This window comes from Dermochelys coriacea, chromosome 16, assembly GCF_009764565.3.
Source record: "Dermochelys coriacea isolate rDerCor1 chromosome 16, rDerCor1.pri.v4, whole genome shotgun sequence".
In the NCBI taxonomy this organism is placed as follows: Eukaryota; Metazoa; Chordata; order Testudines; family Dermochelyidae; genus Dermochelys; species Dermochelys coriacea.
This window is the reverse complement of record NC_050083.1, coordinates 16567230-16593448: the sequence shown is the minus strand read 5'-3', so window position 1 is coordinate 16593448 and position 26219 is coordinate 16567230. Positions and strand designations below refer to the sequence as shown.

General features: G+C 54.2%; 1 protein-coding gene across 9 annotated transcripts in view; it reads left to right on the top strand.

The window, feature by feature from the left end:
* The window catches only part of RALGDS (ral guanine nucleotide dissociation stimulator), a 101883-nt gene extending 75948 nt beyond the window's left edge, over window positions 1-25935 (top strand). For 4 of the 9 annotated variants that reach the window (XM_038375088.2, XM_038375084.2, XM_038375079.2 and 1 more), the window contains 17 exons: window positions 7948-8058; window positions 10356-10549; window positions 12302-12376; window positions 12945-13138; window positions 13661-13782; window positions 13938-14153; window positions 14895-14998; window positions 15636-15720; window positions 18124-18201; window positions 18294-18380; window positions 18675-18707; window positions 19009-19130; window positions 19702-19797; window positions 20439-20640; window positions 21001-21246; window positions 21520-21634; window positions 23136-25935. In XM_038375088.2, coding sequence (XP_038231016.1) covers window positions 7948-8058; window positions 10356-10549; window positions 12302-12376; window positions 12945-13138; window positions 13661-13782; window positions 13938-14153; window positions 14895-14998; window positions 15636-15720; window positions 18124-18201; window positions 18294-18380; window positions 18675-18707; window positions 19009-19130; window positions 19702-19797; window positions 20439-20640; window positions 21001-21246; window positions 21520-21634; window positions 23136-23311 — 2256 coding nt within the window. In that variant the 3' untranslated portion in view covers window positions 23312-25935. Of the gene's footprint in view, window positions 1-7947; window positions 8059-10355; window positions 10550-12301; window positions 12377-12944; window positions 13139-13660; window positions 13783-13937; window positions 14154-14894; window positions 14999-15635; window positions 15721-18123; window positions 18202-18293; window positions 18381-18674; window positions 18708-19008; window positions 19131-19701; window positions 19798-20438; window positions 20692-21000; window positions 21247-21519; window positions 21635-23135 lie in introns of all 9 variants that reach the window. The other 5 variants (XM_038375086.2, XM_038375083.2, XM_038375078.2 and 2 more) reach the window with 2 other exon arrangements.
* Window positions 25936-26219: the final 284 nt, after the last annotated feature.

The following is a 26219-nucleotide window of genomic DNA, read 5'->3' as shown; positions in this document are numbered from 1 at the left end:
ATTCAAGTTTAGCTTCTGGCCTCTGTTCCATACCTTTCCTGTTTTCCCCTTTGTAGTTACTTTTTAATAGGGCTTTGGAATTGTTCCTTGACTGAAGTGGCTCAGGGACAGGAAGGAAGGAAGGCAGAGACTCTATAGAGTTGGAAGAATACACCTCCATCTGTTTAACTTCCTGACACTATTGTTCTAATGCCTGAGTGATTAGCTTTCAGGGATGGAGCCGCTGGAGGCTACAGTGGGCTTGGTAACCCACAGTAAAGGAGGTTGGCCCTGTCTCTCCTTCCAGTCAGTGAGACCAGAGAAGGAGACTGAGAGTCAGGATCTTTGGGTTCCTTTCACAGCTGCTTTACTTTTCTGTGCCTCGGTTTCCCTATCTGTAGAATGGGGGTGATCACGCCTGCCTTCCTCACAGGGGAATTGTAAGGTGTTGTTCAACATTTGTGCTTTGAGAACCAGGGATGAAGGGAGTTGTGGAAGTGTGTATGTGCCCTGTATTGCGGCATGTGGTGTCTTGGCAGTGGTGGGGCACCTGCAGTTCCCATTGGACTTCAGAGGAAGTGACTGCAAGGACTTCACACCACTCAGGGTTAGCATCTTGCTGGGTTGAGCCTGTTGCTGTTCTCCACATCTGCTCCTACCACCCAGTGCAGATTCAGCTTCCAGAGGACTGCTCCATCTTGGCTCCAGTGAGCATCGGCTCAGTGTTGCTGGGTCTCTCCAAAGCTCCCTTCCCAGTTATGTGTTAACAAAGATGTAATGATTGAAAGGGGATTGATTTAAAGCACCTCTGCCTCGGTGTTTGTGAAGACCCCATCTCTCTGCACAGTGAAACCCCGCCCCTGGAGAATAGACAACAGCAGGGCCTGAGGGGCAAAGTTCTAGCTCAATGGGCATCCGTGAGGTTTTTGTCTCTTGTGGTGGTTTCTCAGAAAGGCTAGCCCTACATGCTGCCCCAGGTGCAATTGGTGCCCTACTGGTACCTTAAATGGGTGTCCTACATTCCTGGCACCTTAAGTTGCTTGTCTACCAAGGCCCATGCTAGCAGTAATCTAGACCTGGTACGTTGTTACACAGGGCGTCTTTCCCGTGTCCTTGGCCCTTGGATACCGTGGGGATGGGGTTGGCACAATAATCAGAGTAGGATGGCCTCTCTCGAGGACATTCTGAGCATGGCACTTGAAAGGATATATCTTGTATCCCTGAGTGTAGATGGTGAGGGGAGGACGATCCCAAGGGAAAACAAAACTCTGCTGCTTGTATTGCCATTCTCTGGCATTGCATGGAAATCCCCCCCCAGGGAAACCTCTTGCGTTGCTTATTCTTATTTTAGACAAGCAGAACAAGGCGGAGCTTCTGCCTTTGTGTCCGATTCACAGAAATGAAGCTGTTTTCCTCTCACTAGGGGGGTTTTTTGTTTCCTTTCAAGCAGGGCCACATGTTGTGGCTTATGTAAGAGGCCCAGAAGTAACTGCAGTTCATCCTGATGAACCCAGGCTTCTGCTTCAGTGAATGAGGGAAACCTAACTCGGGGCTTGTGTGAACCCTGGGGAAAATGGGCATAGGTGGAACAGATTTCTGGAGGAAGCTTCTTGGCTTTCTCTGAAGGACTCTTCCCAAGTTATCAATGAGTGAGCGCCGTCTAGATTGGGGCACCGGAAATCTTACTTTCACTGACCTTGAAAAAATCACCTACGTTTTGATCCGAAGTCCATTGTACAAAATGGAGCAAGCTGTGGAATAGTTCCCCAAAGGAAGGGACGGGAGCCCCATCCCTCGAGTCACTTAAAGTTCGACCATTGCATGCAAAGACTCTTGTTGACTTCAGTGGGCTTTGGACCAAGTCCTTAATCTTGTCTACACTAGCATTCTGAGACTGTTAATTCTCAGCAGGCGCAGAGCCACTTGTGGTAGGAGAATTGTAGACAGGGTTAGATGAGATGATGGTAAAACACACTTGAGTCTTGGCCTGTATGGCAGCCTCCACCTATACTGCCGCTGGAGTAGCTGCATTTATTTGGAATTGTGCATCCAGATCTACCCTGCTAATAACAGCTTCAGTGCCTTATCTTTTCCTATCTGTGTAAACAGGGTGATGGTATCTCTTGGGGAAGAATGCAAGGTATCATTCACTTAGACTCAAATAATAAACAGTAATAGGCTTGTAAAGCATTTGTGTTCCCCAGCTAGAAGGTGTTAGAGAAGTGCAGAGTCTTATTATTTAATCCAGGTGCTGTCCAGGATGCCTCAGTGTAAAAATAGCTTCTCTAAGCATCTGTCTCTGTCACCTGTATTGCAGGCTGATACCTTTTTAATAACAGTTCATTATCTGTATTTACTGAGGTCTAAGTGTGAACTAATGGGCACAGGAGTTAACTCTTAGGCCTTGGTAATTGTGTGTTAATTGTTTCTCACCTGCAGTGGCTTTGTCATGCCCATACTTAAATTAAGTCACACACTTCCTCTCCTCCTTCACCTTAGTTGACTCCTCTCAAAGAATTTAAAAAACCAAACTTGTTTGCCACTGTTTGGGAGGCGCTGGGTTTGGTTTTTGTGTCGTTCTCCAGGTTGGCCGAAGAGACTCGACAAAGTCGGTTTCGCTTTTGCTCCTTGGCTGGTTTCATTGTGTGGTTCTCCCTGCTTCATTCTGGGCTGCAAACACTGCAAGGGAAGGTCTGTTTATAAACAACTGTTTTCACTGGAATTTTACAATATTTTTTGGAAATCACATTTTTTTTTTTAGCTCTTATGTAACATACATGTGGAGCTGAGCTTGAGGGCGGCCTCTTTTGACTTTGAACATATGAGGAGAATGTCATTCTATCAGGATTATACCCTTGCTGCATACTCTGAGCGGTGGCTGTTTGCTAGGTCTCTTTATTAGACCTCAGTTTGAAAACATTGGGATTCAAAGCTATATAATGCAGATCTCAAGCACTTTACAAACAAGGTCGGGATTACTCTCTCTTTCGTCTTTTAGATGGGAAACTGAGGCACAGAGAGGTGAATTGGCTTGCCCAAGGTCATCCAGCAGGCCATTGGCTGATCCAGAAATAGAACCCTGGTCTCCTGAGTCCCAGTCCAGTGCTCTATCACTAAGCCATACTGCTTCTACCATTTTGAACCACCATTTTTTAAAAAATGCTCCCACTTTTCCAATAGTCCAACTAAGCTATCTGAGGTGAACTTCTACTTTTAGGTTCCTTGTGGTGAAACACTGCAGAGGTAATTTACAGTTGCCTTTTCAAAGGGCCTGCAATCTGTGCATAACTGTACATTCAACCCCCACTGAATTAAGCAAATGCGGGTTTTTCATATGCCTTGAAATCAGAGGTCCTTTGGAAATGTAGCCAGCAGAGGAGGACAGGATTATAAAATGAACTAGATAGACTGAGGCCAATAGCCAAGCACTTCAGAAGTGAGCACAGGTTTCTGAGAGCCTTCTTTTTTGCATTCCCAACTTGAGCCACTTCTGACTGTATTTTCAGGGGTGCTCAGCCCTCACTGCTCCAGCTGAGGTCAGTGGAAGTTGCCCATGGTGTCATAAAAATGGAGTTGTTTGGGGGAAAACTCAGCTGCAAATGTCTTGCCAGAAGTCACAGCAGGAGTTGGTGTGAGAGCTGGGATTAGAACTCGGGAGTTCCTGGCTCTCAGTACCACAGTCAGACCACAGATCTCGCCTCACTCCCAGTCCAACTTCCTGTTCTGTTTCTGCTAAATTGCAGAGTAGGGAGGAAATGCACGGGGAAATATTAGTGCAGATGTCAGTTTGGGCCTTAGCTGCCTCTGTGTTTCTGCTTTGTTTTGCTTCCTTAGTTTCTGACCAACATGTGCAGAACGCAAAATCAGCAGGAAAAAATGGGGAGGAAAGAGGAAGCTGATGCCAAGAATAAAGATTTAATATTTAATAGAGTCCCATTCTAGCAACCCACCAGGCCCTCGGTGCGTGCCTGTCCTATACCCATCGGATATCCGTTTACTTTGTGCGTGATTTGTGAAGAGGGTATCGCAAAAGTCATCAGAAAAAAATAACTGAATCAGAAGGACTCAAAGTAGGAAGGAAATGGAGTTTGCACATATATGTGACAAAACAGGGTATTCCATCTGCATGTGACATGGAACTCGTGAGTGGGATTGATTGCTGAGTCATAACGTTGCTTTCCCTTTCAGCTGCATGGCAACTCAGCAAGTGATTCATGGATTAAACACTGGAAATTTTGTACTTGCCAATATATGACTGTTTAGATTTTAATTACGTGAATTCAGTTTTAGTAATCTTCAAAATTCTGCATCAGGAATTTATAGCGGCTGAGCCAAGCTCTGCTCTTAGTTATACCAGTCTAAGGGTCTTATCCTGACTGGTACTGAGCACCTCCAGATCCCCGTTCACTTTGGTGGGAGGTACAGCTGCTGCTCAGCATCTCTTGGGATCAGCCGTAAATCCAGAGTAACCCAATTATCACCAGATTTACACCAGTGTAATTAGAGAGCAGAATTTGCTCCACAGGTTATATTATGGTGATTGTACGAGTGGCAAAGCAGAAACCCACCAACTCCATGTGTGTCCCTGTGCAATTGGATAGGTCCTTTTTGTGGGAGCAGGATTTGGCTTCCTCTGAAGCATTTGGTGGTCGCCACTCCTAGAGAATAGGGACTAATAGGCTGATCCGGTGGGAAAATTGCATGTCTGAGGGTGTAAATTACAGGAAACATTGTCTTTCTTTTTTGTGGAAACATCAACAATTTGGGACAAACCCATCTGGCTGAAATGGTTTTTAAAAGGCGTTTCTTGGCATTCTTTTTAAGCAGACTGGGCCTAAGAATGGGTGTGAGGATTTGACGGTATAATTAACACAATCGTAAGGGTTATGCCTTGACTTCAGAGGAGCATGTGTTTGTTCCAGATGCCCATACTTAACCACGTTCCCATTTCACTGATCCCCATCTAAGGCCTTGTCTGTCTGGACATTCTTATTCCAGAATAAATGTGGCTTGTTCTTGTTCCTGAAGCTAAACAAGCACAACCACATGTGGAGTTTTTCAGGAATAGATATTCCTGGATTACTCTCTGCGTAGACAAGCCCTAAGCTTGGAAGTTTAATGCCTTGTAAATCAATGGGGGGTGGAGCGGAGGGAATAGTTCCCACCGTCTGTAGCCATGATGGAGATGGCTGCCTGCAGGGATTGGTTCAGGGTGGCTTGGTTTGTTGGCTGATCATGGAAGTGCTTCCTGCAATCTCTGCTGGAGAAGCCAAGGGACTTCCGTGGCTGAGAACTCCAGGTTTTGCAGAAATCCTGGAAAGACCCTTACCCAGCAGACCCACCCTTTGCATGACCCCCTCTTCCCCAGACAGAACTCGCTTACAGGGAGCGTCTACCCAATCCAGTGCCCAGGTTAAATCCGTGCAGTGTCCGTCACCACCAGCTGGGATCAGTTTGTGTCTGAGTAGGAAGGTGGGGTTCCAGCATGGGAGCAGCTGACTGGGGTCAGATCTTGGTTCTGTGGAAACTAGGCTGTTCTCCCCACTGGATGGGTTCCTGTAGCAGCACAAGGTGTATCCATCTCCTCAGCAACAGGCTGTCGGAGCCGGCTGCCTAACCCAGCTTTTCAGCTGGAAACTGGGAGCCAGGCAGGCTGCTACAGGAGCTAGTCGCTGCCCAATGGGCTGGGGCCAGCCCGTTTGCTTCGTGTGCTCGACCCCGGTATTGCATCAAGTTTGTGTTTCCCCTCCGAGGCGCGCGAAGGTGAGCGGCTAGCCCGGGTTAGATAAATGATGGCGCGAGGGGTCCCAGTGGCTGCGCAGAGTGTCTTTCCGCCTTTTCGTGGGCATGTGTTATGGTTCATAAACCAAAGTGCAGTGTCTGACTGGGCCAAACCCACCCTTGGGATGGGTCCGTTAACCTCGGGGGCACAGACAAGCCTGTTGCGCTTCGCCCACAGGAGCTAGGAGGGCTGTCGCTAGCCACTGTTCCTCTTGTTCCTTTGCTCACTCTGCGGTGTCACAGCCCGGCTTTCTCTCTGTTGATGATGTGCTGTGTGTACACAGGAGGGACTTGGCTGTGAGCCTCCCCTGGGTAAATCTCTCCCTTGAACTGGCTTAGCCAGGTATCGCTGTCAGGTGTGTTCTCCATAGGACAAAGTGGCAGGTTTATTGTATGTCAACATGTTTCGCCATTTTGGGCAGGAAAAGGCAGGGAGGGATCCCCAGTGTTTTAAAAGGATCCGGATAAATCCTCTTAAAGGGAGTTTTGCCTCAGCAAGCCATAGGGAGGAAGGGCCATAGGCTTCTGCGGAGCCGTTGTGGGTAATGGAGCTAAATTGGCCTGGAGGCCTAGAGCCCAGTTCAAGGCTGCTTTGCAGCTGCTGTGCCAGCTATGCCAGCTGGAGGGGAGCTTGGGGAAGCAGGCAGATGTTAGAGCAACCATCAGAGCTGCCCTAACCGGCCTCCTGGACCAGTCCAGGCCTCAGGATCAGTCAGGCGTAAGCTGCCACTCTGCGCCCCCCCCATCCCAAAAGCCCTTTCTCTGTGGGGGGCAGAATGGTCTTTTGGATGAGCTCTAGGGCCTTCGGTTGGGCCAGCAGAGCTGTAGCTCTCCTGTATGGCCTAGGTGCAAGGCACGTAGCCCCCCCCGTTTTCCCAGTGACTGCTAATTTCGGGTGCTCTGCTTGAGAAAACAAAGGCCTGCTGTTCAGCTGTGCCAGGGACCCGCAGCCCTGTTGGCTTCAGCTGGACTTAGGGGTGCTGAGCGCTTCTGAGAATGGGGCACCGGCACCTCCAGTCGGGCACTCAAGAATCGCCACGCTCAAAATGTGGGGGTACTGGAATGTAGGCCAGGTCCCGCATTTGCACAAAGGGGATCCTGGCACGTATCCCTCTCACGTTTGGTGCTGGAACCCCTGACACTAGTATTTTGCAAAGCACTTCAGGGTCTATAGAAGACGCCATTGAGAGAGGGGCAAAATACTGGTACCTGGATGGCCTGGTGATGGGTCCATTAGAAAACAAACCAGTCAGTGGCGTGTCACTGCAGCGCCTCCTGTGGACGCGGTAATTCAGCCTCTCCTGTCTGTATCCAAAGCCCATTTGGCAGGCTCTCCCTGTGTCCGACCTTCCCTGCTGGATGCTGTCTCCCGAGCAGGTTCCCTGCCGCAGGTGCGATCCCTCTCTCCAGTGCAGATTGGTTTCACTGTGACGGTTTGTTTGTTACGTGTGTTGTGATTGCACTGCCCAGCGGTGAGGAGCAGAGGGCAGAGTGCAATGTTCCCCTGGGTGGTTACCAGAGGGACTAGGAAGTGCTCCAGGGCTGGAATGGGCAGCAGCCCAGGCAGGGAAGGGAGAGTGACTGGAGCAGGCCTACTACGTTCTGGCAGCTGGGCGCACCAGCTTCCAGGTTAAAACCCACCAGGGAACGCTGCCGACCTAGCCCCAAATGCTGCAGAAGTGTTAGCTGCAGGGGGGCGGGGTCCTTGCTCTGATCAGTATCAGGCACCTTGGGCAGTGGGAGCGGCTGTGTCCCAAGCACTCAAAGTTGTGATTTTTGGCCCTTGGACCCCCTGCATCTTGGGGAGGAGGTGAGTTTTGGGGGTTCAGCTCTCCTACAGTTTGCAGGACAGGGGGCTGAATGCCCAGCTTATTGGGCTGGCTCTCCCAGTGCTTGTGCTGCTGTTGAAACACTGGTGCATTAGGAGGCACCCCTCTTACTGATTCCCAACTGTAGGTAGGTAGAATCCCCCCTGCTACAGCACTCTGGAGCTCTTCTTACATTAAAAGGGAAGTGCCTGTAGGCTTTGCTCCCCCCAAAAAACCTTCCTACCCCCCCCCAGGACTGATGCCTCCTGATTTTCATATTTAAATATGCAAATGTCACCATCTTGGCCTCCCAGCCATTCCCGGGGCTAAATCCCCCATGCCATGAAAGTAACTGTGCTGTTTCCTCTACCCATGGCAGAGCTCCACGCAGGAGATCGGAGAAGAGCTGGGAGATGGAGTGATCTACAGCATATCGCTCCGGAAGGTGCAGCTCCACCACACAGCCAACAAGGGGCAGCGATGGCTCGGGGTAAGCTGGGCCAAGCCTCCCTTTGCCCTCTGTGACTACGGCTGTGATAATTTCCCCCTGTTGTTCGTCCCCACCCCCCCCACGCTCGCTTCTCCTTGTGCCTTCCGAGCATGGCAACAGGTGGCCTTTGGGGTGTTGTGGTGCCAGCAGGATGGGCACAGGTGTAAGTGGGCACATGCCACGTAAGCCGCAGGTCCAGTTCTTAGCATGCTAGGGGCAGTGTTTCCTACAGCGGCTGGGAGATCCATTCATCCTTTCCCTCTCCAGCCTGTTGCAGCACACACTGTGGCACTCATTGTGCTGCATGCAGGCAGGTGGCTGGCTTGGGGATCATGGGCATACAGCAGTCAGGGTGAGGGGGTGAAGCACCCCAGACAACATGGACACAGATGTTTTGATTTGCCAACTGCAGCTCCGGGCTGGGGGTGACCCCCCCAATAGGACGGCTTGATGAAACATGCTCACATGTGCCTCATCCTCTTCCTGCTTTGGGCACTAAACTGGGCATCCCCATTTTGTGGTCTCCTACCAAGATCTCACCAGCACCTGGCCCTGGGTCTGGATTGCGTGTGCATGGGAGAGTTCAAATCCTTGTCTGACTCCTTGCCAGAGTTGGAAGGAGAAGGTGCCTGACCCGGGGGAGACGGGGGGAGCCATGTGATTACTTGCACATCAGGAAGGGATTGGGAGGGATGCAAATTAGGCTGCCCTTTGCAGAATGGGGCCCCTATCTCCTGGGAAGGGCCGAGCACACATCTCCCACTGAAATCTGTGGGAGTTGGGGAGCTCCGTGCTCAATGGGATCTGGTGCTTTGTTTCCTGGAAAAGAAAGGGGTAAGAGAGGCTCGCCCTCCTGCTGAACAGCCTGTCTTGGAGGAAGCAGACATCCTTTTTGTCCTTCTCATACCAACCCAGACATGGCCAACAAAAAGCCTCTCCCCTCCGGGAGCTGGCACGGGGCTGGGGGACCAGACAGGCCCGCAGGAATGCAGCGCTGGGTATTATTGTTTCCGGCTGTCCAATTCCATCACATTCCAGTGGCAGAGTGGATGGGCAACCCCTGCATGGGAGCACTGAGAGAAGGATCCCGGAGCCATAAAGTCTCCAGGCCTGGTTTTCCCTGCTGCCCGCGGGTGGGTGTGTCTCATGCAGAGTCCATGTGGGAGCCCTGAAGCCAGTGGAAGGAAGAGGTGGCTGCTGGAGATCCTCATTTTTCCCTTCCCCTCCTATTATTTTCTCTTTAACTTTCTGTTTCCGGAGCTGAGCCAGGCAGGTCCAGGCCGTAGGCAATGGGAAGCCAGGGTTGCCGGCCCTTCTATCCCTGCTCAAGCATACAGTAGATACCAGGGGTGTGGGAATGGGGAGGGCATACCAAGTTGGATCCGCTTGGGCACCTCCCCACTGGGACAGATTGCTCCGTCAATAGAGGGGTGGTCTGGGCATATGGCTGGAAGCTAGGATTGCCCCAGTTCTAATCCTGGCACTGACACCCTCTGTAGCCTTGGGCGAGTTGCTTGGCCTCTCAGTGCCTCAGTCCCCTCTCCCCCCCTGTAAAATTGGGGTAATCCCCACCCCCCAGGAATGTCATGGTGAGTCTTTAGTTAGACCTGCCTGGACACATGTGCCGGTCCAATTCTGATTTTGTCCCTCTGTGAGCAGTGCCTCCCATGGGTCACTAAACAGAAGTGCAGCTCTCACAAATGCATGTGCGCTGAGCAGGATCTCCTTGCATGGAGCTTTCCAAGTGCCCACCTAGGGGGAGACGCAAGGCCCCTAGGAAGGGGGCGGAGCTCTTGAGCCTTTTGGTTTCCAAAGGGACTTGGTTCCCCATCACCACCCCTTGTGCTCTCCCTGTCTGTGGAGCCCATGCTTGCGATCGTGCTTAAAGGAGCAGGCCCATCGCGGGAGCGTTGCCCTGGCCTGATCGAATGCTGCAGAAGCTCCTGGGGAAGCTACTCAAGCTTTACCGGACTAAGTCCCTGTCCACACCAGGGAAGTGATCCACTGGTGACGGATTCAGTGGTGTAGCAAGAACCATCACAACGTCCGCATTTGTCCTGTGCCCATTCCAGTGCTGCTCTGCACCGGGACGCTGTCCCATAGCGCCCTGAAGCAGTGCTTAGCATGCTACATGTCCTGGGGTTAAGGGCTCCTCCTGTAGGGAGAGGTGCCCTGGGACCATTAGGGAAGTGATTGTGAGTGTGTGTGTGTCCCTTGGGGCCTGGCTTCCTCAGCTCTGTGCTTGTGTTCCTTTCTCTGTCCTCCGCCTAACGCCGTCCATCATCCCCCACCTCCAGTTCGAGAACGAGTCGGCCTTGAACCTCTACGAGACATGTAAGGTGCGGACAATAAAAGCTGGGACCCTGGAGAAGCTGGTGGAGTATCTGGTCTCAGCCTTCAAGGGCAATGACTCCACCTACGTCACCATCTTCCTGTGCACGTACCGGGCCTTCGCCACCACCAAGCAAGTGCTAGACCTGCTGCTCAACAGGTGATGCTGCCCCACCTTCCCTGTGGTGCCCCTGGGGGGTGGAAGTCTGTGCCCTATTCGTGACGTGGTCCCTCCTATGCCGTGCACCCCCATTTTCCAGACAGGCGATGCATGCAGTTCTCTCCTCTGGGCCCTGCTAGTGCTGGTTCATGCCCGGCTCTGACCATGGCTTAGCACCCCACATCACAGCTGCTCCTTGGGGGGGGCCCTCTCTGGGTTTAGCGCGGAGCTGCCCCATTCCAGCCTCAAAACTCTCTGTCTGGGCTGGGTCATCTTCTCTCACGCAGACTGAGTGCTGGGGCGGGGAGGTGGGGTACTCCTCAGCCATGCTACAGCCTCAGGGATGGAATAGTCCATGTATCGTGTCTCCCGCCCCCCGAGGCCCACAGCTGGGAGTGGAGGTCTTTGTGTAGTCCTGGATCAACCAGCTCTGCCCTTCCCTCAGCCTGCCTGTATTCAGGGCCTTCCAAGCCCGACAGGAGGGTGGAGCAGGGTGCATCCCAGCACCGTGTGGAAAGCCAGGCTAGGAGAGCTGCTTCTGCCTTCTCCAGAGACGTTAGTGTCCCCAACCTTGAGTCCTTTTTAATGCTGCTGTTTGTAATTGGAGCTGTATCGCCCCCTCCCCCTCCATAGGCAGCCTTTCATTGTGCCCCTAGCGCAGCGCATTTGCCAGGACGCCGGAACAATGGGGGCAGTGTTAACGGGAGCGCATACCAGGGAGCACGTGTACTCCCGGGATTGTCCGGGCATTGCACTGTGGGGGGGCCTCTTATGGGCCATGTGATGACTACAGCAAGGGGGAGATGGTGTGAACTCTGCTCTTCATGCCTGTGCTGTCCCTCTCAAAGGGCCAGTCCAGTCCAATGAGTCTGTGACTTGCCCAGAGCTACCTCGGTGCCAGGTCCCAGCATTCGTAGATCAAAGCCAGGTCCATCCCACCAGGTACCCTGTTCTGACCGTGGCCGGTGCCTGCCGCTTTAGGAGAAGGTGGCCCTCTGTCTTCTCTAATGCTTGTATAATCAGCCAGGTGCATTATAGATTGAAATACTCTAAGAGCATCACCGAAGGGTGAGAACACTGATTGGTGGATGTTACAATGGCGTTCCCGGAAGTACCGCCTCTGGGAATGCTGTCCAGATGTGACAGCCCTCTAGGCTGTCTCAAGTATTGTGGGTACTTCAGGGGATACCCATGGATGCAGTGCCACTTAACCCTTCCCTGGCACCTGGCCGAGTCATAGAGACACGGGCTACCCTGTCACTCTGAAACTGGAGCGGTCTCGTTGAACACGCCGGTGACTTTTGCCTGCGCAGATGCAGATTCTCTTTGCCTGGAGGGTATTTATGGGAAAGGGTGACCTGGCGCGGGCGCTTAGGGTAGTTGTCCCTGTGTGCATGGGACATGGGCTGGTCCTGTTGTCCCCAAAACGTCTGGTTTGCAATCCAGAGTCCTATCCTAAGGCAACCCACTGTGGACTCTCAGGGTACTAGTTGCCTCTCCTGGCTTGGCAACAGGCCCCTGAAAGGCCCCTGGCAGGAGTGCGTGGATCTAGGTGTCTTTGGAACCCTGCCCTGGCTGAAATGCTTCCTAAGCCCCTAAACTCCATGACTCATTTGGCCGGGGGCGGGCGGGCGGTATGCTGGGAAGAGATCCAGAGTGAAGGATGCCTGCCTGCTCCAGCAGGGGTCGCTGTGGAGAGGCAGCTGCCCAGGAGGGTGTGGTTTAAGTGGCTCGTTGTTATCCCCTTGTCAGGTACGGCAAACTGCACGTCCAGATGAATGGGGACCACACCAGACACATGGTGGATGAGAGACTGGAGCTGAAAAAGTAAGCATACCTCTGCTGCCATGAGCCCTCCACTCGGCACCAGGGCAGGGAGGGAATGTGTCTGCCTGGCCTCTCTGCTCTCTTCATGGATGGAACCCTCTCCAGGTGCCAAAGGACCATTTGCTCTGGGCTGTGTGCTGTGGAATTAGGTCTAGGAGGATACAGGCAGGGAGAATACTGGGCTAAGACGGGCCGGGACTTGGATCGAGTCGGAAGCTGGGAACTCTGATTGGATGGGTCTTGGAAAGAAGCCAGGAATAGAATCCAGGTCTCCCGAGCCTGTCTGCTGCTCTAACTGCTAGGCCATGTGCCCTTGCCTGTCAAGGTCCAATTTGTTGAACTGTAATCTCCTGTGGCAGTGAGTTCCACAGGTTAATGATGTGACACGGCTGCAAGTGCATTTGCAGCTCTGTTAGGACATTTGGGGGATGTTGGCTCTCGGCTGTTGGGCATGTGGGCGCTCAGCCGTCGTACATGTACGCGTACGTACACTTTGGCACGTGCCCACACCCAGGTGTCACTTTATGCCCAGTTTTAACAGCCAGTCTGTCCGTCTGCTTCTCCCCAGCACCATCTCCTCCATCCTGGGCGCCTGGCTGGACCAGTATTCTGAAGACTTCCGCAAGCCCCCAGACTTCGCCTGCCTCAAGCAGCTCATCTCCTACGTGCGCCACAACATCCCTGGCTCGGACCTGGAGCGGAGAGCACGGATCCTGCTGGCCCAGTTCCAGCAGCAGGAGCACAGCGATGCAGAGGCAGATGGTGAGCGGCGCTTCCTCCCCGGGCCCCTCAGTGCTCTGTATGGTGTGTGTCCTGGGCTTCCCCAGTGACGTCTGTGAGGAGAACTGCGTGTGGAGGCCTGGGAGGAAAGGAGGAGTGTTAGCACCCCGGAGGATCTCCAGAGCTGAAAAACCTGCCCCATGACCAAAGCTGAATGAATCCATCCTTAAATGAGTCTGTTCTGTTCTGCCCTGCCCACTCGAGCCCCTTGGACCCCTTCGTGCTCACAACAAGGGGAGTTCAGATTGTAAATGACCTTGGGAGGATTCAGTCTGGGCAAGGATGCTGGCTTTCCTTGCAGTGGGCAGAGTTCCTGCAGGCACCTCCATGCGCCCTCCTGGCCTGTACGAGATTCGTGGCCTGAGGGGTGTGAGCATGCCTGTTTGTGTAGGGGGAGGGGAGGAGGCGGCTCTGGCTGTGGTGTGGGGTGTCTGTATTCAGGGGGAAGTGTGTAACTGAGGAATGGAGGGTTGTCCCTTTGTCATTTCCCCCCGTTTTTCTCAGCTGTGGACCAGACCAGCTGCACCTTCCGGATAGTGGAGGAGAACGGGCTGGAGGAGGGGAAGCCAGACTTCCTCGCCTTCTCCCAGGAGATGGTGGCCGAGCAGTTCACGCTGATGGATGCTGTGAGTATTGGCTGCTGCCTTGGCACTGAGTGCTCTGCCCAGGTGCTTGGGGTCCTGCCCGTGCACTCTCTGCTGTCTGCCTGGGTCTGTCACGCTTTCGCTCTCCTGCTTGCACGTTCCCTTGAGAGACTCATCTCCAACCCTCTCTCTCCCAGGAGCTGTTTAAGAAAGTGGTGCCTTACCACTGCCTGGGCTGCATCTGGTCCCAGCGGGACAAGAAGGGCAAAGAGCACCTGGCCCCCACCATCCGCGCCACTGTCTCCCAGTTCAACAGCGTCACCAACTGCGTCATTGCAACGTGCCTTGGGGACCGTTCCCTCAAACCGCAGCAGAGGGCCAAAGTGGTGGAGCGGTGGATTGAAGTGGCTCGGGTAGGACTGTCCTCTGTGATGCCAGCCATTCCCCAGTGGGGTCTTTCTGGGATGTCCCTTGCTGGTGCTTGAAGCAGTGTAGCCCAGTGGGTAGGGCACTGGCTTGGGAGGGGGTTCTAAGCCCAGCTCTGCAACCCTGGGCAAGTCTCAACTTCCTGAGCCTCCTTTTCCCCCTCTGTACAGTGGGGATAATGATACCCGTTATAAAGCCTTATGAATGGGGCTAAGAATTGTAACTAATGGCAGGAACTCCTGTCCCTGTCCCACCTACCGTGCCCCCACTAGAAAACTAGATCCCTCTCCAAGGAGCCCATGGCTGAGGTGGTATATGGCAGAGCGGGACCAAACTGAAGCCCCATCATCTGTGGGTTTGAGTAAGTGGGGCTCAGCTCTGACATCCCTCTGCCTTGGACTTTTGATTCTGCAGAATGAAAACTCGGCCAGTGCGGTTCTGTAGAGCTAAAGTTGCCCATTCCTGTCTGTGTGAAGGGAGACCCCCGTTTGGGCTAGGACCTCCCTGAAAAAGGGAGGGTGCAGAGGGGACTCGAGATGCTAAGGGGCCAGCTTCCCAGCTGGGCTAAATCAGCATAGCTCTGACTTCAGTGGAGCTGCACTGATTTATAGCAGCTGAGGATCTGGCCCTAAACATCTCCCTGGCCAAAGGGGGAAGCCAATAACCATTGCCTGGCTGCCATCTTTCCAGCTAACGTAAAACCTTGCCGCCTCCCCGTCTCCCCTCAGGAGTGTCGCATCCTAAAGAATTTCTCCTCTCTCCGAGCCATCCTCTCCGCCCTGCAGTGTAACGCGGTTCACAGGCTGAAGAAGACCTGGGACGAGGTGTCACGGTGAGTGCAGCCCCTTGAGTCCCATGGCCACGGCAGGAGCGATAGCATGGTTTGGGGGTTCCCAGCTATGCCACAAGCTGTACCGCTGTTTGACTCACGTCCCAGGGCTATAGCCGGGGCCTGGTGACGGTGCAGATGGCACTGTGATCATTTCACCAGCTCTCCTCCTGGAGTGTGCCCGAAAGCCAGCGACCAATGTAAGATATTTTGCTGTCTTATCAGCATGAGGAAACTACGGTAGATCCCACATGTAAAACATTCCTGGATACCCTCCAAAATGGCCGAACTACCCACTAGAGCTGTAAATCAGCTGGGTCCTTCCCAGGGGCATGGCCCAGCCTGAAAGGGAATGTTTCATTCAGACAGATTCCAAGGCAGATGAGGTCAATAAATCTGCGAGCCAAAGGGGAAGAATGGCCATTCTCCCAAGGCATGCTGGGAAAATCTTCTCCATTGCCTAAGAGAGAATCCAGGATACAAGCTGGTGTTTTGGGGAAGTGGAAATTTGGAGAATGAAATGGTCTACTAGCAGCATGGGGCTTAGAAAGGGACATAGGCTTGCACAAGAAGAGGGGAAGACATCCCCAAACGGGATGGGGACATTGGTGCTGATGCCTCCTTGTTTCGCCCCGAACAGGGAGAGCTACCGCACTTTCCACGAGCTGTCGGAAATCTTCTCGGATGAGAACAACCACTCGCTGAGCCGGGAGCTTCTCATTAAGGTACCAGGAGCCCAGAGTCTCTCTCACATGGTCTTGTTTCTGAACCGGGGTGGGATGGGAGTTTACCCTGATGCTGCCCAGTCTGCAGTGAGGATGTGTGGAGCAATGGAAATGGGCAGCGAAGTCTATAGCAGCACATACCATGAGTTGCTAGAGGTCTTGCATGATCTTTTAAAGCATGCCCCTTACAGACACAGACACACTAAGTGTGCACACACAGACAAACTTTTTGACACTCTACACCCAATGGGAATGTATATGGGAGCGTCGGTGATTTTAAAACCCAAATGAGGATTCCCTCTGAAATATTTGCCTCTCTGATGTTGCAGCCTTTTGCTAAGACATGAGTGTCAGGAAGTGACAGACTTGAAACTGACTGGGCTATTTTGGCTGCCCAAGATGAAGGGAGAAAGGGGCATATGGTTTGTAGAATCCTCCCCAGTTTTAATTGTCAGGCAGTGTTTATAATGCACACAGGGGAAACTAGTTTTTCATGGGCCAGATCTTTAGTCTATGTAAATCGGTGGATCTTCAGTGGAATTACATCAGCTGAGGGTCTGGCCCAGAACTTCCAACTGAACAGTTTCCCTTTAAGTCTGAAAGGGGCAGAGCAAGGCGGCACATTATGAATGGCTGATGCTGACAGCCTGGACTGCTGAGCGTGGCTCTGATCGGGCTTGGGCTGCAGCCAGCTCTGGCAGCAAGGAAATCCCCAGTGAGGGCAGAAGATAAGTAGGGGAGAGGCTTATCTATGAGGGAGGAGTGTCAGCAGAGGGATTCCCTCCCCTTATCTCCCTGGAACGGAGGTAAAGGAGCTCTGGCTGTGTGAGCCCATGCCAGATGCAGGCTGTGAGATGAACTCCTGGATTGGCTCCTTGCGCATGCACATACTTGTGCTCTCTCTCTCTCATATATGTGAGCTTTCTGGTCTAGTGTGTGCAGTCAGCATTGCTGCAGCCGCCCACGCCTGTTAGCTGCCTAGAAAGGAAGTAGCCGACTTGGTGGCCAAACCAAGACTGCATCTGAAAATCTCTCTAGTGGGCCTGATTCTGCTCTCGTTCACACCACCATGGCACAAGAGTAACCTGGCTGATGGCAGCAGCCTTACACTAGTATGCAATGGGTGTGAGAAGAGTATTAGTGCCTGATTGTTACTGTATTGCCCAATGTCATATATAGAGCTTTCATTCTGCCTCAATGTAGGGCTGGGCTTAATGGTTCTGCACTGGAATCGCCTGGCTGCCTGAGGCCACAGGGTCAATCCCAACATCAGAGGGGTGTGTATAGGATGTTGTGCACCAGGTGGCTGCTCTGCCCCTGAGGTGGCTGCATTTTAGCAGCCCTGTACGTACAAAGGGCCTGTCCAGAGTCCCATTGATTTTAGTGTAAGCAGTGAGGGCTCAGCCCTTCTCGGGCTCAGGCCCAAAGCTTGTAAAATGCTGCTATAGAAATGTCCATCTCCGCATCGGGGCGTTCACTCAGTCATTCCATCCCATCTCTGTCTGGGGCTGAGATCACAAAATCCAAAAGGGAACAAAACATCCCTTTGATGAGCCATTAATATGTACGTGTGTGTGTGAGAGACGGAGAAAGAGATTGAGATTAGGAGAGGGCAGCATAACTCGTATCGGGTGAGACTCCTCTTGTTTATAGTGTGAATGCTCAGCTTTGATCATGATCCCATCCCCATAGAGACAGAGGACCGTCCACATGGGATGCTATACTGGTATAAGGTAGGGTGTGAATTTAAACTGTTCTCTCTATACCAGTTTAACTCCCCTTGTGGGCGCTCCTGTTCCGGTAGAAGAGGGCCTGGTTTCACTTGAGCGAATGTCGCTTTGGAAGCTGTTTAATAATAATACCCGGCTCTTTATCTAGCCCTTTTTACCTGTAGCTTTCAAACCGAGGCACAGAGGGGATGTGCCTGAGGTTACCTAGCAAGCCAGTGAGAGAGGTGGGAACAGAAAACCAGGTCTCTTGCATCCCAGTCCAGTGCTCTGTGCAGTAGGCAGCACTGTTTAAGATGAGCCAAAAAAAAAAAAGCCACTCTTAGTCTGGGATAAGCGTGTCCGCATGGGGAGTTGTGCCAGTAGAACTGTAGCAGCTTAACTGTGCTGGTTTAATTCTACACCAGAAAAGTCTCCCACGTAGACAAGCCCTTTGCCCCTCAGCAGGTGGGTGGTGCTTCTGTATCCCTGCCCGGTGGGGCTCCTGTGTTCCCTGCCCTACCTGAATTTCTGTCTGACAGCATGAGCTGCAGGGCAGGGAATGGGACTTACCCAGGGTTTGCAAAGCACTGTCTGAATTCTTGCCCCGGGAGGCCTGATCTTAGCGATCAAGGAGAGCCTCTAGCAGGGACGTTGGATCAATAAGCCAGCCTATGTCGTCTTCCCACCAATCCAGGAGGGCACGTCCAAATTCGCCACCCTGGAGATCAACCCAAAGAGGGCCCAGAAACGGCAGCAGCAGCAGCGGGAGATGGTGAGTGGTGTGGCCGCCCGTTGCTGGTAGCTCACTCAGAGCTCTGCGGCCGTTGCTTGTGTGGGGCTCACCCCAGCGCTCTCCTTTTCCAGGGCGTGATGCAAGGCACCATTCCCTACCTGGGCACCTTCCTCACAGACCTAGTGATGCTGGATACTGCCATGAAAGACTTCCTGGATGTAAGCATCCCCCCTGTCCCTCCCCTTCTCTGCCTGGCTTCCCTCACTGAGCCCTGGAGCTCCCAGAAACTGGCTGAGGGAGGCTGTGGCTGAAAATAAAGGGCTGGATCCCTGCATGATGAGACTCCCGGGACGCATGGGTACGTTACTGAACTCATGCTGCCCCCTAGCGTGATGCAAGGCCTCGCCCGTCTTGCTCTGCGGGATCGGTTCCCAGAGGGAGGGGTTATTGGCGGCTGCAGGAACTGTCCCTTGCAGGTTCCCTGTAACCTTTGTTTGATTTCTGTCTTTCAGGGGGGACTGATCAACTTTGAGAAGAGAAGGAAGGTGAGAGCTGTTCACATACAGCTGAGCTTTCATCTTGAGCAGACCTGGGTTGGAGGAAGGGGTTGACTTTGTGCATCCAGGCAGCTGGGGTCCTGCAGATACCCCAGCCCAGTTGGGCTCCCTCATTCAGCAGTCTGTAGCACTGATGCTTCAATAGCTGGCTCTGGGGGAGGGGTTCCCCGTGATTCCATGTATGGTGCCCGGCTAAGACACACACCCCTACCTCATGGGGCAGGAGTCTGGGGGTCTGGTCAGCCAGTAGGAGCGGGCCTCATTCTGTCTCTGCCTCTCCTCCCTGCAGGAGTTTGAAGTCATCGCCCAGATCAAGCTGCTCCAGTCGGCCTGCAACAACTACAGTTTCACGCAGGAGGATCGCTTTGTGGAGTGGTTCCATGGCGTGGAGCGGCTGAGCGAGGCTGAAAGGTGAGCTGGGCTCGGAGCCAGGGGCTTTAGCTGCTGGTCCCTCTGCAGGGACCCAGCACCTTCCTCCTCTGGATGGGCCTCCAGAGCGTGGGCTGTTCTGCTGCTCACCCTCCCTCTGTGACGCTCTGCTGCCTGGACCCATAGAGGGACCCTTTGTCTCCTTCAGATCCAGGCTGCTGAAAATCTGCTGCTGAGCCCTTAGGCCCGTTGCTCTGTCGCCTCCACTGTGCGCCACCCCGAGCAGCCTCCCTGCAAACCCCAACGCACTGGGCGAATCTGGCACTGGGAAAGGGGTGCAGGGTTGGCGACACTGCAGACTGACTCCCCCAGACCAGGGGGCATCTAAACACCTGTTGCCTCCTCACTCTTCGGTTGCCAGGCTGAAACCCCAGGACTTGGACCACGATCCCATCTTGCACCCCAACTCCTGATGCTGTCAGAAACCTGCAGTCGCTCTAGTGCTGCGGGTGGGCTCCAATCCGTTTCCCGCCCTGCACTGTTAACCTGGGGAGCTCTGGAGGGGGACCCCAGCCTCACCTGACTGAATCTCTGCTCTCTTCCCCTCTCCTAGCTATAGCCTCTCGTGTGAGATCGAGCCCCTGTCTGAGTCGGCCAGCAACACGCTGAAGGCAAAGAAAAACACAGGCATCATCAAGCGATGGAGCGAGTGAGTTTCCCTGCTCCCTTTCTCCCCAGGGCCCAGAGCAGAGACGGGCTGCCCAGAGCTAGCGGCCAGGCCAAGCCATAGGGGGTGGTATTTGGGTAACTGCTGGCTGGCATGTCTCCCTCCAGCCCCCTGCTCTTGACCCAAGTGCTGCGGGTGAAACCAGCCACAGCAGCGAAGGGTGCCATGGGCCAGGAGTAAGAGGCGATGGCGGAGCTGGGGGAGATCCTAGGGGGCTGCCTGTTAACAATGAGCTGCATTGGCAAAGGTTGGGCCCCAGGACTGGGATAGCAGGGTTTGCTGCACTTCAGGCTGTGGGTGCATTAGCACATCTTGGTTGTGGGCTCAGGGTTAGAATAGCAGTGGGGTTATGTGATGTTAACAGAGCTGGGGGGGGAGGGGGGCTCATGGTTACAGAAGGTAGCTGCTGGAGCTGGAGTGCAGGCAGGACACTGGGCTCTTTACAGAGCGGAGGGAGCTGGGCATGGGACAGAGGCTTCAGAGGGCCTGGGGTGAGTGCTGCAGGGCGGGTGCCTGGGGGAGGCACAGAGGCTGCAGGGGCGGGTGTGCGGTGGGTGCCCCAGCTGCATGGTGCATGTCCGCTTCATTCCTTCCTGACCGTATCTGTCTCCCCCGTCCTGCAGCCGGCAGGTGCCGAGCGCCGAGCCCTGCACTAGCGGCAGCTCCCATTCCAAATCCTTCGACCAGCTCAAGTGCGGGCAGTACCTGTGCAGCGGGGACACGGCCGACTCGGTCAGCGTCACCTCGGCTGGCTCCAGCAGCTCCGACGTGGAGGAAATCAACATCAGCTTCATCCCCGAGTCCCCCGACTGCCAGGAGAAGAAGGTACGGGGCAGCTCGCTGGGCTCCCCTCGCGCCCAGGCGATCAGGAGCCAGGTGCGCCCATTGCAGCCCCGCCTCTGCCCTGGGGGGTGGGAGGTTCCCCCCATGCGTCTCCTAAAGGCTGGTTCTAACCTGGAGCAGAGGGGAGGTCAAGCCCCTCTCCTTCCATCCCTCCCGTCCAAGGCACAAGTGGGGTTGTCATTGGGAATTCCCTGCCCCCTCCCCCCCCCGTGTGGCTGTAACTCCCTTGAGCAGAACCCCCTCTCCCCTCCTGGCCCTGGGGGCGCGGTTGGGGGAGACACCTCCTTTCCTCTCTGGATGGAGTTGCTGAAGCCGGTGCTTGTCCCTCCTTCCCCCCCCCAGTTTTGGGAATGCACCTCGCTCTCCTCCCTGGACACGTCGGGGATCGGCTCTGGCTCCAGCAGTGCCTCCTCCTCGTCTGTCTCCTCCACCCCAGTGACGGCCTCGCGCACCCACAAGCGCTCCGTCTCGGGCATCTCCAGCTACTCCTCCCTCTCCCTCCCCCTCTACAACCAGCAGATTGACGACTGCTGCATCATCCGGGTCAGCCTGGCCGTGGACAATGGCAACATGTACAAAAGCATCCTGGTGAGCACTGGGTACCCGCAGCGCATCAGGGGGAGGGGGCTAGTCTGGGCCAGCGCATCCTGGGGAGAGCCTGCAGCATGCCCAATCCCAGAGCCTCCTGAGGCAGGTGTTTGATCCTTGCAGCGCCTTCCGGCGGAGCTTGCAGCGGGAAGGACAGAGGGCGATTGCTGCTGCACTAACAAGCAGGGGGGCATGGGATCCGTCTTAGGCCTGGCAGCCACTTCTGGGTCCTTGTCCCTGATCCCTGGGTTGATGAGCGTTCTCCCCTTGCAGGTGACGAGCCAGGATAAGACCCCGGTGGTGATTCGCAAGGCTATGGCCAAACACAACCTGGACGGGGACCGGCCGGAAGACTACGAGCTCGTTCAGATCATCTCAGAGGAAAGAGGTACCTAGGGGTTCTTCTGGGACACCGCATCTGGCATTAACTGTCCCCCACAGTATCATTTGCTTCCTCTCCCCTTTGCTATGGGGCTGTCACCCCAGACTTCTGCCCCCATCATGAGATGGAGCGTGCCCCCACAGACCCCTGTGCGAGCAGGGGCCCTTGAGCAATTCAAAGACACCTCTGCTGGCCAAGGGAGACTACCCAGCTGAGAGAGTGTCCTGCAGCTGGGATGCTTGGCCTGAGCCCTTAGCTCTGCACCACCCAGCTTGAGAAGCTGCCGAGAGGAATGAGCTGTCCCAGTGTTTGCTGCTTCCCCAGGCCAGCTGGGACCAGGCCCTGCAGAGCTGGGGTGGGGAAGCTAATGGACCCATTCTGAACTCTGTGATGTTTTGGGTCTGACGCGTGTTTTGTCTGATGCAGTCCCCCCCTTCCTAAGGCCTTCTGGTGTCCCTTGTAGCCTGAGCTGCCCATCTTACACTGGGGTATGTCTACACAGCAGCTGGGAGGTGTATGTCTCGCTGAGCTGGGAATTACATGTGCTAGTGCCCTAAAATAAGGCCTAAACTTTTAACGGGGAGAGAAATGAACCATTGGAACAATTTACCTGGGATCAGGTGGATTCTCCAGCACGAACACTTCAGAACAAGAGTGGATGTTTCTAAAAGATCTGCCCTGGGAATTATTTTAGGGAAGGTCTGTGGTCTACAGGGGGTCAGATTAGATGATCACAGCAGTCCTTTCTGAGCTTGGGATCTATGAAAACAGCAGCCGGGGCTGCAGCTGCGCAGCCAGGGTCTTGGGCTGGTGGCACGAGGACAGACCATGGCTCTCCCGTAGGATTGCAGTCGGGTGGCTAGCCCCAGCTGCTGCGCTACGCTATTTCAGCACAGTAGCCCGAGTAGAACTAGCCTGTGTACGTCTGGCAGCTGCTGTGTAGGCAAAAGCTTAGATGGAGCTGTCCACAACTCCTTAGAGGGGATGTGCCCCCCAGGGAAGGAGCTACTTCTGCCATCACTTCCTGGGGAGAACATTCCCCTAGACTCCTAAAAGAAAAGATGGCCCGGGGCTTAGGGTACCAGCCGGGGCTGCTGGAGACCCAGATCCTGTTCCCTCTCCACCACAGACTTCTTGTCAGACCTTGGGCAAGTCGTGTAGTCTGGGCCTCAGTTCCCCATCTGTAAAATTGGCCCTCCCTCCCTCCCAGATGCTCTGGAGCCAGAGAGATTCCCTGTGATCCTCCCAGTGGCTGAGGCAGCCCCACGCTGCTCTCCTGTCCGTCAGGGAGGTGAGCACCATCTCCGTCCTGCTGAGGCTGCAGCACTTGGCCAAAGTTAAATGCGAGTCAGCGGCAGAGTTGGGGCTCCAACCCAGGGGCTCCCTCTGTCCCCACGTACCCTGTGCAGTCCCAGCCTCACTCCACTTTGGCTCCTGGCTGTGTGCTCCATCCCTTTCCACGAAGGGAGCCGGAGCCCGTGGTGACTTAACCGAACTCTCCTTGCAGAGCTGAAGATCCCTGACAACGCCAATGTCTTCTACGCCATGAACTCTGCCGCCAACTACGACTTTGTGCTAAAGAAAAGGGGCTTCTCCAAAGGCGTGAAGATCAAGCACGGCTCTAGCTCCACCCTGCCCAGGATGAAGCAGAAGGGCCTGAAGATTGCCAAGGGCATCTTCTAGCCATGGCCAGGCTGCGCCCCTCGCTGACTGGGTTTCGAGGGCAGCCTGCTCTGGGCCTGGCTGCCCGTCTGTCTTAACGCCACCCGACCTGGGTGAGGGGAGCCAGCCTGGCTCGCGAGGAAGGGTGACGCTCTCCTGGAGCTGCATGGGCAGGTGTGGCTGTGGCCTCTCAGGGGAACCCTGTGTTCCGAGCCGGGCGCGCTCCTACACGCAGGCTGGGTTTTTAACTCCTTCCAATGCGTGACGCTGCTGTGGCCTTCGGGTCACCCAGAGCTGGGCCCTGCCTCTCTGCCTTAGGTGCCTTCTGTCAGAGTGGAGGAGAAGATGACTTGCTAAGGGCCCCCTTCACCTACCTGCAGGGGGGGGCCACACGCAGGGAGTTTTAGCAGACTCCCTGGAGCGAAAGAGCTGAGCTCTCCCTCTCCAATAGGGTGTATCCCCTCCTGTGCTGAGTCAGGCCCTGAAGCTGCTTTCCCTCCAGGTCCCTCGTTCTCCTTCTGGGGTAAACTGGCAGCATGACCATTTTGCATCGCCCACCTGCCCCTGGGGAGCTGCACTTTGCCTCTGGACTGTTTCCCTAGGGGCATGAAACTGGAAACCACGCAGCTGCTGCTCCACGGGATCGGTGGGGCATCCTTGGTGTGATGACCTGGCCGGTGGCTTTGGCGACTCAGCTCTGCAAGGCTGCTTTTTCTTTCTACTGATCCTCTGGATCCTCCGGGTTGGACTCCCATGTCCCTCCAGTGCTCCATCACTTTCAAACCTGCACCAAAGATCAAATGCCAGTGTCTCTTTGTCGGCAAAAAATACCCAGCCGGCACTGCCATCTGAGCCAGGAGGAGAGGAGCCAACTTCTGTACAAATGTCTGTAAATAGAGACTCTTTTTGGTTGGGTAGGAGAGGAGCAGCTGGATGGCGCTAACAGCCCTGGGCTCCATCCACCCAGCTCCCAGAAAGTGCCACTTACATTGGGCTAAAAAAGACTTTTTTAAACATTTGACAATGAAATGGAGGAGGGGTGTGAGCAAACTTTTGTAAAAACAAACCCCTGATGTTTACTGAATCTTTTTCAATATTTATTGGTTGTAAATAGGACTGTCAAATGTGTACATTTTTACTAATCCCTCCCTGCCCCTCGCTTGTCTTTAAAGTTGTTGGGAGCCATCTTTGTAATGGCTGCTTTCTGTTGTGTGCAGGAGTGGAAACTCTTCCACGTCCCCTTTGTTTATCACTACCAGAGAATTGCTTCAGCAAGGCAGAGAAAAAGTAGTTTTTTTTTTTTTTTTTTTAAATCACTGAACAAAATCCTCACTGTGGGGCTCTTTGTGCCTGGAGCTCCTCAAGCCCTTTCCTGTTCGTGCCCATGCCCCTGCCCCTTGTAGCAATGCTGGTGTGCCTGCCAGCTCTGGGAGCAGACAGAACCTTTCCTGAGCAAGCCTGTAGTAGTTCTAGTCCCTGGGAGCTCTGTCTCTTAGGAGCCAGTTCTGTAGGACCGTGTTGGAAGTTGCCATCTGACCTGCATGTCTCATCTGTGCTGGGACTTGGGCCGCGCAGGGAGGAAAGCTAAGACACAGGTATGTAGAGGTAGTGTCAAGCTGCGGGGAACATGGGGAGAGATGCTCTTATCCCAGCACGACTGTAGCCAGCGCATGCTGACCTTTCCTGGGACCTACCTGCTCTCTTCCACCCTGCTTCTGTCTCTAGCAGCTGCTTCTGGGTTGGGTGGTAACTCTTAGCAGGGCCTTTGCCCAAGGGCTAGGGCCTGTCACGCTGGAGTGTTGCTGCTTTGGGGTCTGGCCTGGGCACTTTGTAAAGGGCATTTGTTCATGCATCTGCATGGCCCGTCTCCAGGAAATGACCTCTCCTCTTCTCCCCCCACCCAGCTCCTGCACATGAAGGGAGCCATGGCCTCCTTGAAGCAGGAGCCTCTCCTCTCTCCATGGCCTGCCTACAGCACCAGAGCTGCTCCTGCTACCACCTGTGTGTCAGTGGCCCCTTTGCCAGGCACAGCACTTGACAAGCGACTGCACAGCTGTGCTGCAAACCAAACCCCTCCAGCTTCTGCCAGGCAGCTGAACTGGTCCCCTCTCTACCTGAGGAGTATCGTAGTATCAGGGGAGGCTGGGAGGAAGACATCTTTCACCTCCAGGCAAGGACTCTCTGCAGATCAGCCAGCATGTCCAGCCTGCAAGCCTAGGGCGTTCCCTTACACTACACTACACTGTGGCAGACTACTATCTTGTGCTACTGTCTTGTGGGGGCACCCTGGCTCCAGCGGATCCTACTGCGTGAACTGTCACTGTGAAATATTCCTTTAATTCCCTATGAGAATGTGAACACCCCTGCACACCCCCCCCACACAAACTGACCCCACCCCCACTGCCCTCTCCACTGTACAGCTGTCTGCTCAGCTTTTGTACTGGTCTGTGCTTGACCACACATGCCCACTCCTGAAATTAAAGGCAGGGCAGGGCTCAGCTCACCCCTGTGTGTATGTGATCACTGAAGCTGGATGTATTATATGTATGTATTTTGTAACACAACTTCAATGAAGGAGCACACTGAGCAGTGTGACATGTACACAGCAATGTAATTAGTCTTTGCAATAAAATGCAAGTGTCACAGCCAGGAGACTGGATGCAGTTTGTCCTCAGGTGCTGGCCTACCTCAAAAATGGGGAAAGGACAAAGGCTGCTGCTGTTCCTGTGAAGCCCTGGGCTTCTCACCAGCCAAAAGAGGAGCAGGGAGGGACTAATGCCTGCAGTTATTGCTTGAGTGAGTGATGCCCTGAGGCAATTGACAGGATTTGAGTCAGTGTTTTTTCTATTGCTAGCAGGTCTGCTCTTTCAGATGGGAGCAGAGATAGTTTGCTGACATCAGTCCAGCAGGGCCATCTACTTCTCACCTA